Source organism: Ischnura elegans, chromosome 7 (assembly GCF_921293095.1).
Source record: "Ischnura elegans chromosome 7, ioIscEleg1.1, whole genome shotgun sequence".
Classification (NCBI taxonomy): Eukaryota; Metazoa; Arthropoda; class Insecta; order Odonata; family Coenagrionidae; genus Ischnura; species Ischnura elegans.
In genome coordinates, this window is record NC_060252.1 from 36782296 (window position 1) to 36795689 (window position 13394).

A 13394-nucleotide genomic window follows, 5' to 3' on the forward strand; every position below is an offset into this window, starting at 1 on the left:
CCAAGGGGGCTACTTTGAAGATTTTTGAAGCGATGTACCTATATGAGACATACATTTTTTGTTCTCGACTCAGTCCTACTACTTTCAGGACACACCCTGTAGTAAAGGAAATATGTATATTCAAACGGATTTTTAAAATTTTTCCTGAAACTGAAGCCTCCAAATTAGGGAGGGGGGACTATATTCAGAGAAATACAGTAAGTGATATCCATGAAATGTAGACTCTAGGTTCTAGATGTAGACCCTTGAGGTTCTAAATAACCTGATAACTGGTACTGGAGAAGTATTACACCAATAAAAATGATGGAAGTATCAGATGACTAAGGAGCTGTGCACATGACAAAACTTGCAAAGACAGAAAAATACTCACCTCATTGTGTATGTGATTCCAGATATGGTGCAGACCATTGGGAGCCGACTGAGAATCGTTGTAGTGATGCTCAATGCCGTACTTCAGTTCATCTCTTAATGTCCTTCCAAGGCTTTCGCGGAATACAAAAGCAACCGTTGCTAGAAGGAACTCCACTAAAAACATGAATACTACCAAGCTGAAATACTGGAAATTGAAGAACAAATTGATAAGTATCCTATAGCATTAAAGTAAATATATTAATAACACATTCAAGTAAAATAAGCACATTCTGATGAATAAATAGTTTAAAATAGAAACAATTAAAATTATCAGAGTAAAAGGCAGTCAGTAAGTGACTGAGGAAGAAATTCATGAAGAAAAAATGGACTAATATATCCTGAATATTAATATTCCCTGGGAAACCACACATTACAGAAATTAACAATACTGAGAAATGAAAGGGTACTTATATTTTTCCTTCAAATGGCAATGCATTATGATAATAATGGCAGTATTTTAATGCTAAATGCAATTAAACTTCTGGTTTTTACTAGCTAAGTATGCATATTAATTTTCTTGAATATTTTTTCCTTGCAGAAATTTCTTATGGCCTCACATTTTCTGCTTGTGCTGTTTATACATCTTCATAGCCACAACACCACCATGGCATTTTGATTGTTAACAAAACTTTGTATCATTATGAATGCTTAGTAAAGAAGAAACAGTTAACGAGTCGCCATGATGTTGGGTAGTAATCAAATAATTATTATCAAATTACTACAAGTAGGCCATTGGCCTGATGGTAATATGGACATGCAATGAAAACAATTGGAAATATTATAAGAAACCCTTGAAACCTACTTCTTTAGCCAACTTTCAAAAATACGTGACTTAGAATCAGGGATGTGATCCGATACGAAAAAGCACTTTAAAGCACGAAATTTCAATAGTTTCGGACCGCTGCCACTTTAAGGCACTAAACCGAAAAGGCACGAAACCGAAAAGGCACTAAACCGAAATTGCACGAAATGCGATGGCACGAAACCTCCTCAAGCCCGAAATGGCACTTTACGGAAAAAAGTGCCGATCCGAAAAGGCACCATAGTTTCGTGCCATATAGTGCAATATAGTTTCGGATCTTACATCTCACTCACTCAAAGGCGGAGAGGGGCTGGAGAGGAAGAACATTTGCCTATAAAAATTTTAGGAAAGACGGAATGGAGGGAAAGAGAAGGAAAGGTCATTGGCCACTCAAATGAGGTGGCAATCTGGGGAATTCCCCGCGGGAGAAAAAGGGACGGGGCGGAAGAACGTCCGTTTTCGGGACTCTATTGAGGGATTATACGGCATATGCTGGGGTTGTCCACTCATAAAGAAAGGTTCAAGGAGTTGTTTTAGAAGATTTGGCATTTTTGGCATTTTTTTGCATTTTGCATTGTTTGAGAAGGTTTGGGCATCGGGTGAAGACATAGTTAAAGAGGTAATTGAAGTGGTCAGGGTTCTGTGGCGTCTGGGGATAATGAGACGGAATATCCAAGGGGTTGAAGGAGTGACGAGAAGCGCAAGGGAAGGATAAAATAAGGTGGAAGCGGGTTGGGGTTTCCAACGCGAGAAGTGAGCGGCTACAGATAGGAGAAGGCGAAAAATAAACCAAGTATGAGAATTGAAATTGGACAATTTTTGAATTACCTCTAATGCAAACTCTGAATAGTATTTCAGCATCCATGTGACTTTGCACTGCACTCCTTTGCAAATTCACATGTATGCTACGAGTTTATCAGGTATTTTGCAGGGAGAAATGAATCATTTTGTGATTGCCAGCAGCTGTTATACCTTCTCTAATTATTTTATTCAGGTGGCGACCTTTCTTCTTACCTGTCCTAAGTAGATCATAAATTTGAGCATTTCACATAGTAAACACCCCATCGGATAAGGTGGGAATATGTCTGTATTTTTGTACAGTAAATTTCCGAGAGTTGTTCTCGGAGTTGAAATGCATTGTATGGTAAATAAATACTGTGGAAATTGCAAACAGTTTTATTGTTGTAGACAAGTTGTCAACAAATTGATGACGAAAAATAACTCTTCTCTTTCACCCTTTCTTGAAGAAAGTATCCCGTTCTTGATGTCATCTCTCATAATAGTTACATCAAAAAATTACTACGCAAAAAGTTATTCTTTTGCTTTCCCAGTTAAATATTATGAGGTGACGAAAACTTAAACTGGGATGCTGTTGTGTCGTACGAAAGCGGATCGTGAACTATCAAAAAGCGTGATGTCATTATTGTTGACACCTTTTATGAAAGTTCTTCTAACCGTTTGACAGAGCACTAATTAATAGTTTACATAATGAAAAATCAATCCTGATATTACAGTGCCTTAGTGACATAGTGAGCGTTCATAGAAAATTAGCTCGGAAATCGGGTAAATTAACGGGAAAAATTAACGTTTATGGATTCTATCTGCGTAAAAAGCATTTTTTATTTTCTTTAAATAAAAAAATTAATGGACTGAATCGTCTCACACGGTAGTAGACATCCATGGTTGAAATATAGCATGTATATTATAAAAGAAGATTAAATTATATTGATATTTATTATAATAATGTTTTCAGAACAAATTAAAATTTGGGATTATTTGTTAGCACTTTCGCGCCGGAGCCCCATGGAGGTTCCGGCATTATGAGTTCCTTGAAAATCTTTTGTACTCCTCTGTAACGAGCACTCTCGCGTCGAAGGAAAGCAAAGCTTCTCAACTGCCCTAAGACAGGGACGCAACTCAGCGGGGCGCCGCGCCGATCCTTCTCCTCTGCCCCAGTCCCAGACCCTCGAAGGATTAAAAGACTGCTTCACAGTGCTAGTCCACGGTCAACTGACTGAAATAGTCGTGTTTTATAGAATCATGTATTTGCTGTTCCCATCGATTATTTAATGTAAGATGAATTCCTTGGGTTTTTCTGAGCGTGAAGAAATTTTAAGCGAAGTTCTAACGATCATATTGACGGATTTAGAATATTTCTATTCCATATCGGTTGATTTGCAACTGAAATGAACTCCGTTGAAATAAACGCTAGAACTCCGATTGAAATTTCCATGTGATGAGCGAAAAATGAAGAATTCATTTCTAACTTCAGAAATATAAGGTAAGCTACGAATATATTTTTGGAACAAACAACGCAAATAGCAGTGGATGACCGCGCAGAGGGGATAGAAAAGGGTCGTTCAGTTCGAGGATGGGCCTGGGCGAGAAGGACATCCACTAAGCTGGTCTTTTGTGTCCGCATCGGTCCCTTCCTTAAACCCCGCGCGGCACATACACGCGGTCTGGCACTTTAACCACTTTAACGGATAATTTCGTGCCACTCGGCACGAAACTATACGAGGCGGAAAATAAAGTGTATGGGATCCTAAAATTTTAAAAGTGAAAAGTTTCGTGCCAGCCTGGTCCGAAATGAATCGGATCGTTTAGTGCCCGGTCCGAAAAGGCACGAAATCGTTTCGTGCCTTTTCGGACCGGGCACTAAACGTAAAGTTTCGTACCGGATCACATCCCTGCTTAGAATTAACATTGGCTGTCTACTGCTCAGCCAATGTTAATTCAGGATACCAACAAAACCAGGACTTTACAGCTGTAACCTAATGATATTCACTGAAGCCATAAGGCAGATTTTAAATTTGGCAACAAAAAAAACGTAAATAAAGAGTCAAATGGTGCTCCCCTAATAACAACCAGTTTTCAGAAAATTCTATCCCTAAATTTCAACCATACAATGTCATAATCTTAATTGGGGGTTCATCGCATAACACTGGTGATCGAGCCACCATAATTGAATGAATATCATGTACAAAGTACATATTAGAATAAAAGAAAGGAGAAACTTGATAACTTACGGTGATCAGCATGCAGCGGCTCTGGAACCATGCTCCGCAGCATCCGAAGAATGCCACCACAAACGCCACCACTCCAGCTGTTATAAGAATTGCATCCGCACTAGCCACTGCAAACTGTGGTGCTAACGAGGCATATCCACCATGAGCCAAGTGAAGCCACACGCCAACACCCAAGACACCACATCCCATCAACTGGAATCAAAAGAAATCCAAAGTAAGTAATAAGAATCTAAAATAAGTGTCTACCATTTAGCAAAATGCTGCTTGGAAGTAAGGAGTGATATTAGGGATTTGTCACTGGGGTCCTAGGCAGTTGTTTCTTCTCTGATTTAGCCACGTGCTTAGGTGTTTAAATACACTTAATAAGAGATGTGATTAATCTTGTGATATTAAATATGAATTAATTTTGTTCAACCACCTTCAGTACGAGAAGATCACCTTAAATAATTGATTGCTCTATTTTTAATAATCCTCTTCATACATTAGTACAGTTTCATATTCCACAGTATATATGTACAAGAAATCATAAATAGTTCAGCCTTCTTCACCTTTTAAGAAACTACACTTATCACCTCATGTTCAAAATACTGAGAGACAGAAATAAAACATGCATTGACCGTGATTTCTTTCTCTTCTTGAAATAAAAATAAAAATTAAGAGGCTGAATTTAAAAATATTTTAATAAATATTATTCTCTCTCCAAGTTTCATAGTTTGGTAATGATTTCATTCAGTTCTGTATTCTTGTTTAACTACACCATGTTTCAAATTATCTCATCCTGTTCTAAGAGAATTATTTCATTGATAAACACACATTTGAACAGTTGCATGGGTATTTGGAAACTTCTTGGGGAATTCGGACTGTAGTGCCCTTATACTGCCCTGACTTCAGTTAATATTTCAAAGCAGTAGAGAAGAGTTAATTACTTTATTTTTCAATCAATTTAATTAGGCCAGTACTTAATGCTGGTTTTTCTAAATACAGCAATATTTTAGGATAGCTGAAATGAATAATATTGACTTTACAAAAATAGTTACTTCCATAATTTTAATCAAATGAAACAAATCTTCCAACAACAAACAAAAGTTCCTCAAAATTTCCATTGAATAAGCTTTAAGGGAAAATTACTGAGGTAAGTCATTTATTAAGCACACATGAGAGCAATTCGAAGCCACACCCTCATATGCACATGGAATATTTCTCCGTTAAAGACAGCCCTAAAGTGAATAAAACCTGGAGATCATTCTTACCCATAAGAGAACATTGATGGAACAGAAGGTGTGCCTCACACAAGTGTACCCACTTCGACCCATTTTATTATGGGTCTGGCGCTGCAGTTACAAGAAGCTCCCCTTCCACCTATAATGAAGAAAAGCCACAATTTAGAATACCATCCAGATACATATTGAGAAGATAAGTCAAGGAGATGGTAAGGGGAGAAAAATCTATTTTAAATAGGCATTTTAAAGCATTTGAGACTTCGGTTTTATAACAAGTACGGAAAAATTCACCCATTGGTCACCTTTGTAAGAGGTCACTTTTCCCTGGTACCAAATTTATTTCTTACATATAAACCATACAAATTCCACCAATTTTCAGTCACCTCCTACTTCAACAGTCAGCGATCCAAAAAAATCAAAGCTATAGGCCATTGGCATAAATATGCAATATGTAATGCAATCAATCCACCCACTATCCATTGTATCAAAAATACTTTGAAATATTACTCTAAAATTGTTCTCCTTAATTCGAAAAGCATTAATCAAATCACCCTGATAAGAGAGAAATTAATGTTACCACAAGCTTTTTATCATTTACTAAGGAAGCTAATAAGAGATCTTTGTGACATCTGATATTTCAGAAAATTCATAAACATTCATTCCCCATGACTCGTTTCTGGGCTCTCCATTCCTCTCTCCTATCCAACAGCTTTTTCATAGCGACGTATTTCATCTCTTTTACATCCTTTCTAACCTGTCCTATGTAGCTCATTCAGGGCCCTTTGGCCTTCTTCCCCTCTCCCTGTCCTTAAACGATTTTTTTCATCAGGCCATCATGCTTTGTGTGGTATTTTTTTAAAAGTGATCTTGAATTTCCCAGGGCATATCCTCAGTAGAACCTTATCAATGAAACCTGTATTTCGAGTATGAAAATTAATAAATTCTCTGGGATAAAATGCACGTATTTCACGCACAGTATTGGCACGTTTCATTCAAAATACCACGAAAATATTCATGACAATAGCGAAAAGTTTCAAGCAAGTAAGGGGGCATCCATTAATTACGTGGGTTGTTTCGGGGGGGCAGGGGGTCAAGCCGATTCTCACCCAATCGCATTTGGGGGATAAGGGTAAGTATCACGTAATTTTTTCCCCGCAAAAAAAAGTGTAAAATTGAGAGAGAACTGGGTTGAATTTACAAATCATAAATAAAAGTAATGAAACAAATTGTTTTTCTAATACATAGAACTCAATGAAGCACAGATTTACTTTTTTACGCTGAAATACGCATTTTGATCAATCTCAAATGAGATTAAAGGGAGGGAGTCGATCCAAATTACACGATATCTTACTGAGGGGGTAAGGGGGGGAGGGTTCAAAAATCGCCAAAATCACCTCGCGTAATTAATGGAGGCCCCCTAACGCGTCCAAAAGATAGCGACAAAATATGAGCGGGAACACGATGCCTCTTGATTCAAATTCGCGAGAAGAGTCGCGGGGGTTTGACGCGCGAATGAAAACGAATGAGTCGTCACGCTGCGACCGTGGAGAGCGGACGAAAGGGAAAGTGATGGGAGTTAAAGGAGCGTTAATGCCGGCGATCCTGGCCACACTGTTCCCTGGCACCTAAAGGGGAGCTGGGAGGAAGAGGGGGGGCACAGACAGACAGACCCCCTTTATTCCCCTCGTTGAGAACATCCGTCAGTCGCACACCATTCGCTTCGCTTGGCACTGCAGGGACTTTTTTTTTATTCGCGCGCACAGGATGCTTCGGCGACATTGCGGTTCTCTCTCTCTCTCTCTCTCTCTCTCTCTCTCTCTCTCACTGTCTGTCTCCAGCTCCACCTTCCTTTTTCCAACCTCTCCCCGTCTGATACCGTCCTGGAGACACTTTTTCATACCATTTCCTCCCGCGTCCTCTAAAGGGAGGGGAGCACACTGCCTCGGCGGAATGGGTTTATTATTTATTAAAGTGTTCTACCGATTAAGGTAGGATTCCATGGAGTACTTATGAAGTATTCTGGGAGCCTCCCCTTCCTTCAAGCTCTTCGAATCACTACCAGGCCTACTACATTCTCTCTAAAAACCTATTCTTTTCCTTCCTCTCCCTCGTTTGCCTGAATTCTAAACCTCTAAACACCGTTTTCAACATCCCCTCCCCGCTAAGTAACCGCTCCATCCACACCTTCTGTCTCCTCCGTATATGATCTAAAAGCTGCCTCTCCTCATCACCACCAATGAAAATCAAACTTAGTACAAACTCTTAACTAATATTGTTCCCTTTATTTGGCCTACTAATCCCTGCGAATTCGATACCTATTTTTTTATGTAGAAGTCACAATTAAGGCGTTGTAATCCATATATTGCCTTGCAGCAGTGTGAACGTCGAGGCTCACTTCTTTATTATCAGTAATCTGATGATTTACTGGCCCCAGAACCAGTATTTAAGTCGGATTTGAACCAAATCGAGACACTTTGAAGAAATATTTCTCGAAAGATAAGACATACACTACAAGACGTGATTTCCAGTAATTCACGTCGACATAATACGTTTATAATATGAATTTAACCTCAATATAGACACTTTTCGAGAGATACTCTTCGTCGTAGAAGTTTACACCAAAAGAAAGTGTAATTAATGCTGATAGACTGCATTTAACGCATGCATTTCCAGCAGAGAGCCTGTTAAGAGTATGAGCCACGCTAAACAACGATATTGCTGCGCGACAGGGATACTGACTAACAAAAAAATATTGGGGGGCCCATACCGGGGATCTTGCCCCGGGGAATTTTATAAGTAGTCAGTTTTAAGTTTTTTAAGCGTTTTAATATGATCAAAATTAGAACCCTGATAACTCGAATCTCGATATCTGGACACTCCGGGGAAAATCGACAAGCCTGACACATTTTTTCCTCATACCCAAAACGAATTTTTGAGGGGTCTCGGGCTCCCTCAGGCCCCATGGAGTCGGCGCCACTGCTGCACGATATTGAAAAAAATAAGCCCACAACGGTCAAAGAGAACGGCCATTCCACGAAGAGAGCGCCAAGAGACACACCTCTCCCTATTTATTTTTCTCGTCCCGCTGATTACATTTTTCTCTCTTTTCGTCTTTCCCTCTAGACCCTCCCATGTCTAATTCTGGAAGGAATTCCTCATTCGGGAAGACTTCTTAAGAAAACTGGGAAGATCAATGGAAAAACAAATAACATAAAACCCAGGATGGACAGATATTTCACGTTCGAGGGTTAGAAAAAGTTCCTCGGATGCCAAGAGAAATTTAAACGCCACGGACACGTTTAAGAGAAGTGACTTGAAGAGGTTTACCATCATGTACGATATACTAGCCAGTTTTCCAGTGTTTTAGATAGAATTTCTTCAGGTGTTATACATAGGTTTTAAGATTATGACACCAAAGGTCACAGCCACCGAGAAAACTGGACGTTAGGCGAAGGACAGGACATGGGCAGACGCATGTATTTATACATACGGGCAAACACAAGTTACAGAAAGCGATCTCTTAAAACTTACGAACTACCACATTTTAAAAAGAGAAGGTAACTATATTTAACATAGATACTTTTACGGATGAATATTTTTAGTTGCATTAGTCAACGTCAAAAGCAATTGTGTAGTAAATGATAAACGATTGCATTTAACAAACGTTAAAAATATAGAGATGGATTTACATTGTTCACAAGATTACAGAACGTAGGCTCTATCACGAATACATACATTGACGTAAAATACGGAGGTCATGTCTCACCAATGCTCTAGATTGTAGAGCGCGGGATCGATAGCCAAACAGCAACGTATTTGTTTACGAGGGAGGCCAATCTTATATCCTCCCTGAGAGCACACGAAAAATTGTAGACGCATACATTTGGGATATTTCTAGTCTACAGGTAACTTAACCGATGGAAGTTACCAGTAGACCATAAATATACGCGATGTACTACTGCCGCAATTGGGATATTTCAAGTCTACTGGTAACTTAACCGGTGTAAGGCTGTAGACCAAAAATATACGCGTGGTGAAAAGAAAGAAAACATTAGTTATCTCACATAAATGTCATGTATATTCATCATGACAGGTAGATTCCATAAAGTTACGCATGAAACGGCTAATTATAAATATACGCGATGTATAATACACGAAAAATTGAAGGCGTACACATTTGGGATATTTCTAGTCTACAGGTAACTTAACCGATGGAAGGCTGTAGACCAAAAATATACGCGATGTACTACTACCGCAATTGGGATATTTCAAGTCTACTGGTAACTTAAATGATGGAAGTTATCTGTAGACCATAAATATACGCGATGTATTCTACCGATGCCTTCTAAGCTAACGAGCCGTATGCTGGAGATGGTAACACAGTTGGTCGTCTGCAGACCACGTTAGTGTATTGTTTTGATTGTTTATGAGTTGCGAGCAGTTGTGAGAGCTTCGTTCGGCTTGTGTGGCTTCGTTTGTGATACGTGTTGGTTATTTCCAATGTAAAGCAAAATCTCCGACGATAGAGGCTCAGAAGCCCTCATATTTTGTATTATTTACAATATTAATATCTGAGTAAGCGCATTAAATATAAACTGGAACAGTGGTTAAACCAAAAAGTCAGTAGCATCGTTGTAGCAGTCTGACAATGAGCCACAACCGTTGGAGGTGGATACGTTAAATGTAAGTTGATGTTATCGACGGCACCTCATCCATTTATGTAATTAGAACAATTTTGATATTTTCTAATGCCTGCTATGCTTTGACAGTCAATAATTTCATCCATTTCTTCGTAGGTACTGGTAAATTCGTCGTTAAGGACTGCTTGTGCTTGTATTATAAGGTGAACACCAGAGAATACAACTTAGTTCGCTACTATGCTTGGAGATTTTCGATTTTTACTAAAACATCTTTTGTGCCAAAATAGTGTTATTTTCATCGTGACAACTCTCGTTAATCTACTGCTGGCAATCACTGTGCCAGTGGTTGTAATGCACTATGACAGTTAAGTTTGACAAGGTTGAAAAACATCGGCCAAGAGTAGTATTTTCAGATTTCCATCGTGATTGAATTGTAAACAGTGCTATTACGCTATCGATAAATGGACAGTTATGTAAATGTCAGTGGCGTGTTATCCTCCGTTGTTCACCGTGGGTATGACATATCACGATCAAGCTATCAAGATCAAAGCTGAGTGTGAAGTTTATTTTTCTAGTATATCAACGAATAGCTGTGATAAAAGTCACCTGTGCCACTCGAATGGGCTAATTAAGTCTCCAAATCGGTGAATATATAGTATTTTTCATCATAACTCGAGCTCTGTGATTGTAAGTTGTACGTGATTAATATAAGTATGGTAGTGACTTCCAGTTTTTGATGATTATATTTGCCTATTTCGCGATCTCAGAAGTGAATTGTGTGCATACACTTGCTGTGAATTCGTATTCGTCAAACCAAGGAAATGGTGAAGCTTTGTCACATTACCATGAAATAAAAGTTTCTTTCTACAATAATTGCATGTCTTGTGTTTCTTTAACTGTATATTGCTTTTCATAGATAACTGCCTAAAAGTTATTTTTCATTATTTTAGAAAGTGCTTTTCTTTTGCTCCCTGAATTGGCATCATTGCTTTCCAAACCCCGCTACATAGACGGAAAGAATGCAGAGCAACCGATTATTTGTTATTTCATAGGAGTTCAGTGTTTTTGTCTGTAATTAAGGTTCTCCTAAGTATTCGTGATGGATTTTTAGCATTTTCGGAAGGATAGGAATACCTTCTCCGTTAATGCGGCGTTAACAAATTCAACAGCACGGCTCATAAGCAGTATTAATTAGGCATTGCATCCTATGTTAATAATAGATTTAATTGATAATTCTTCGAAGATAATCATCAAAATTGCCATAAATTCATTTCAGTTGAAAATCACACATATTGCTACAAGATTAGCAGTATAAAATGTATGTTTTTGTAAAAAAAAATACGCCTGCATTTGGTATAACCGTAGAATAAAATTATCATAAATGGGCGACATTTGCCCCTAATGTAGACCAAATATAGACGTCTACATTTGGTATAACCGCAGACCAAAATTATACCATGATAAGTTACCAGTAGACCAAAAAAGGAAGACATTTGCACCTAATGTAGACCGAATGTAGACCTGATGTAGACCAAATGTAGTCGCCTACATTTGGTATACGGCAAACCATTGGGTTTGCTGTATACCACATATAGACGTCTACATCTGGTTTACATATGGTATTCTGCAAACTTTGTGCTCTCAGGGCTATATCAGGGATCTTCAACCTTTTTTAATACAAGGGCCAAACATCGATTTCACATCGTCCGGAGGGCCGCAATGCTCCACGTCACTTTAGCGCCACATCAATAACATTTAAAAAATAATTTCAAAGTGTAATAATCTTATTGATTTTTTTTTAAGTTCAATCACTCACTGCCATTTTTTGCATTGTTTATTTTTGACGAGTGTGTGGTTATACATTTTATACTGTGCGGCGCGATACAATATTTTCTTTAGCCTCTAGGGGCCGCAATAAAATAGCCAAGAAAATAACCTTGAAATTTTCAAACTGATAGCATTGGTTTAAAACAGGTAATCCGTCACCAAAAAATACCAGTCGAGGGTAAGGTATGCGTAAAAAATAACAATTAGAATATGAAAACCATAGAGCTAAAATGTGAAAACTAAACTGAAAAAGGAGCGGTACACGGCCCTCATCTCCGTCATATCTTGGTAATTGAAGCGAGCGAAAAGAAAGACAGGCCGTGAGGGGGCAACCATTACTTACGTGAGGAGTTTAGGGTGGGTAAGGGTCAAGCCGATTCTCACCCAATCTCATGCGGGGGTCCAAACTAGTATCACGTATAATTTTCTTCCGCAAGAAATAGTATAACATTGCGATCTTAGTAACCTTAAATAATAGTCTTAAATAATCTTAAATGAAAATAATTAAACAGTTTTTTTAGTAAATAAAGCTCAATGAGGAAAGAAGACGAGAGAAGATTTGAGGCATTCGAGAGGTGGGTATGGAGAAGGTGAAATGGACGGAGAGGAAAAGGAACGACGAAGTGCTGGATATGGTTGGCGAGGAGAGGCAGCTTTTAGATGAGATACGGTGGAGACAGAAGGTATGGATGGGAGGAGTACTTAGCGGGGATGGTACGTTGAAAACGGTGTTAGAGGGTAGAATGTTAGGGAAACGAGGGAAGGAAAAGAATAGGATTTTTTAGATAGATTGGAAGGGAGTAGGCCTTACAGTGTATTGAAGAAGGCAGTGCTGGAAGGAAAGGGATGCTCCCAGATCAATTCTTTGGTACTCCATGGAACCCTACTTTAATCGGTAGAATACTACAATAATAAGAATAATGCAATGAAGTATAGATTAACGTATTTTCACTGAAATTACGTATTTTGAACAATCTTACGTGATTCAGAGGAAAGGGGACGAGCCAAATCTCACGATATCTCATTAAGAGAGGAGGGGGATCCAAAAATCACCTAACGTGAATAATGGACGCCCCCTAACTACAGCAGAGTTCTCGCGTGTGCTTTCATTTTACATTTCACGTACTGGCGAGGTCCAAGGAAAATGGAAGGAGTTGAAAGAGCCCAGAGGTCGTTCGGAGTCTTCGGCCTTACGGCCCTGGCGCGGATTTCCGTCCGCCATGGCAAGTCCGCCCCTGGGTGCAACTCCCCCTCAAGTCGAGCGATTTCCATAGGTGATCTACGCTCGTACACCGCAGCGATCAAGTTACGCTTATTTCCACAAGGGAACGGCAGGAAGTCCGTGGCCGTAGACCTTCCCGGCTTCAGATCAAGTTATGTCGCGGGCACGGATCTTCACGGCTGACCAAACGCCCCGCTCGAGTAGCCAGGCGGACTTTCCCATCCATATGCATCTCGGATACTT

The 13394-nt window shown here is 39.1% G+C and overlaps 1 protein-coding gene across 1 annotated transcript in view; it reads right to left on the reverse strand.

Annotated features, from left to right (window-relative positions):
* LOC124162063 (tetraspanin-9) overlaps positions 1–13394 on the reverse strand; it is a 142975-nt gene that overhangs the window by 5521 nt on the left and 124060 nt on the right. The window contains exons 2-4 of the mRNA XM_046538414.1: positions 5493–5599; positions 4243–4434; positions 371–556 (exon numbers count right to left, since the gene is read on the reverse strand). Of these exons, the coding sequence (XP_046394370.1) occupies positions 371–556; positions 4243–4434; positions 5493–5555 (441 nt within the window). The 5' untranslated portion in view covers positions 5556–5599. The remainder of the gene's footprint in view (positions 1–370; positions 557–4242; positions 4435–5492; positions 5600–13394) is intronic.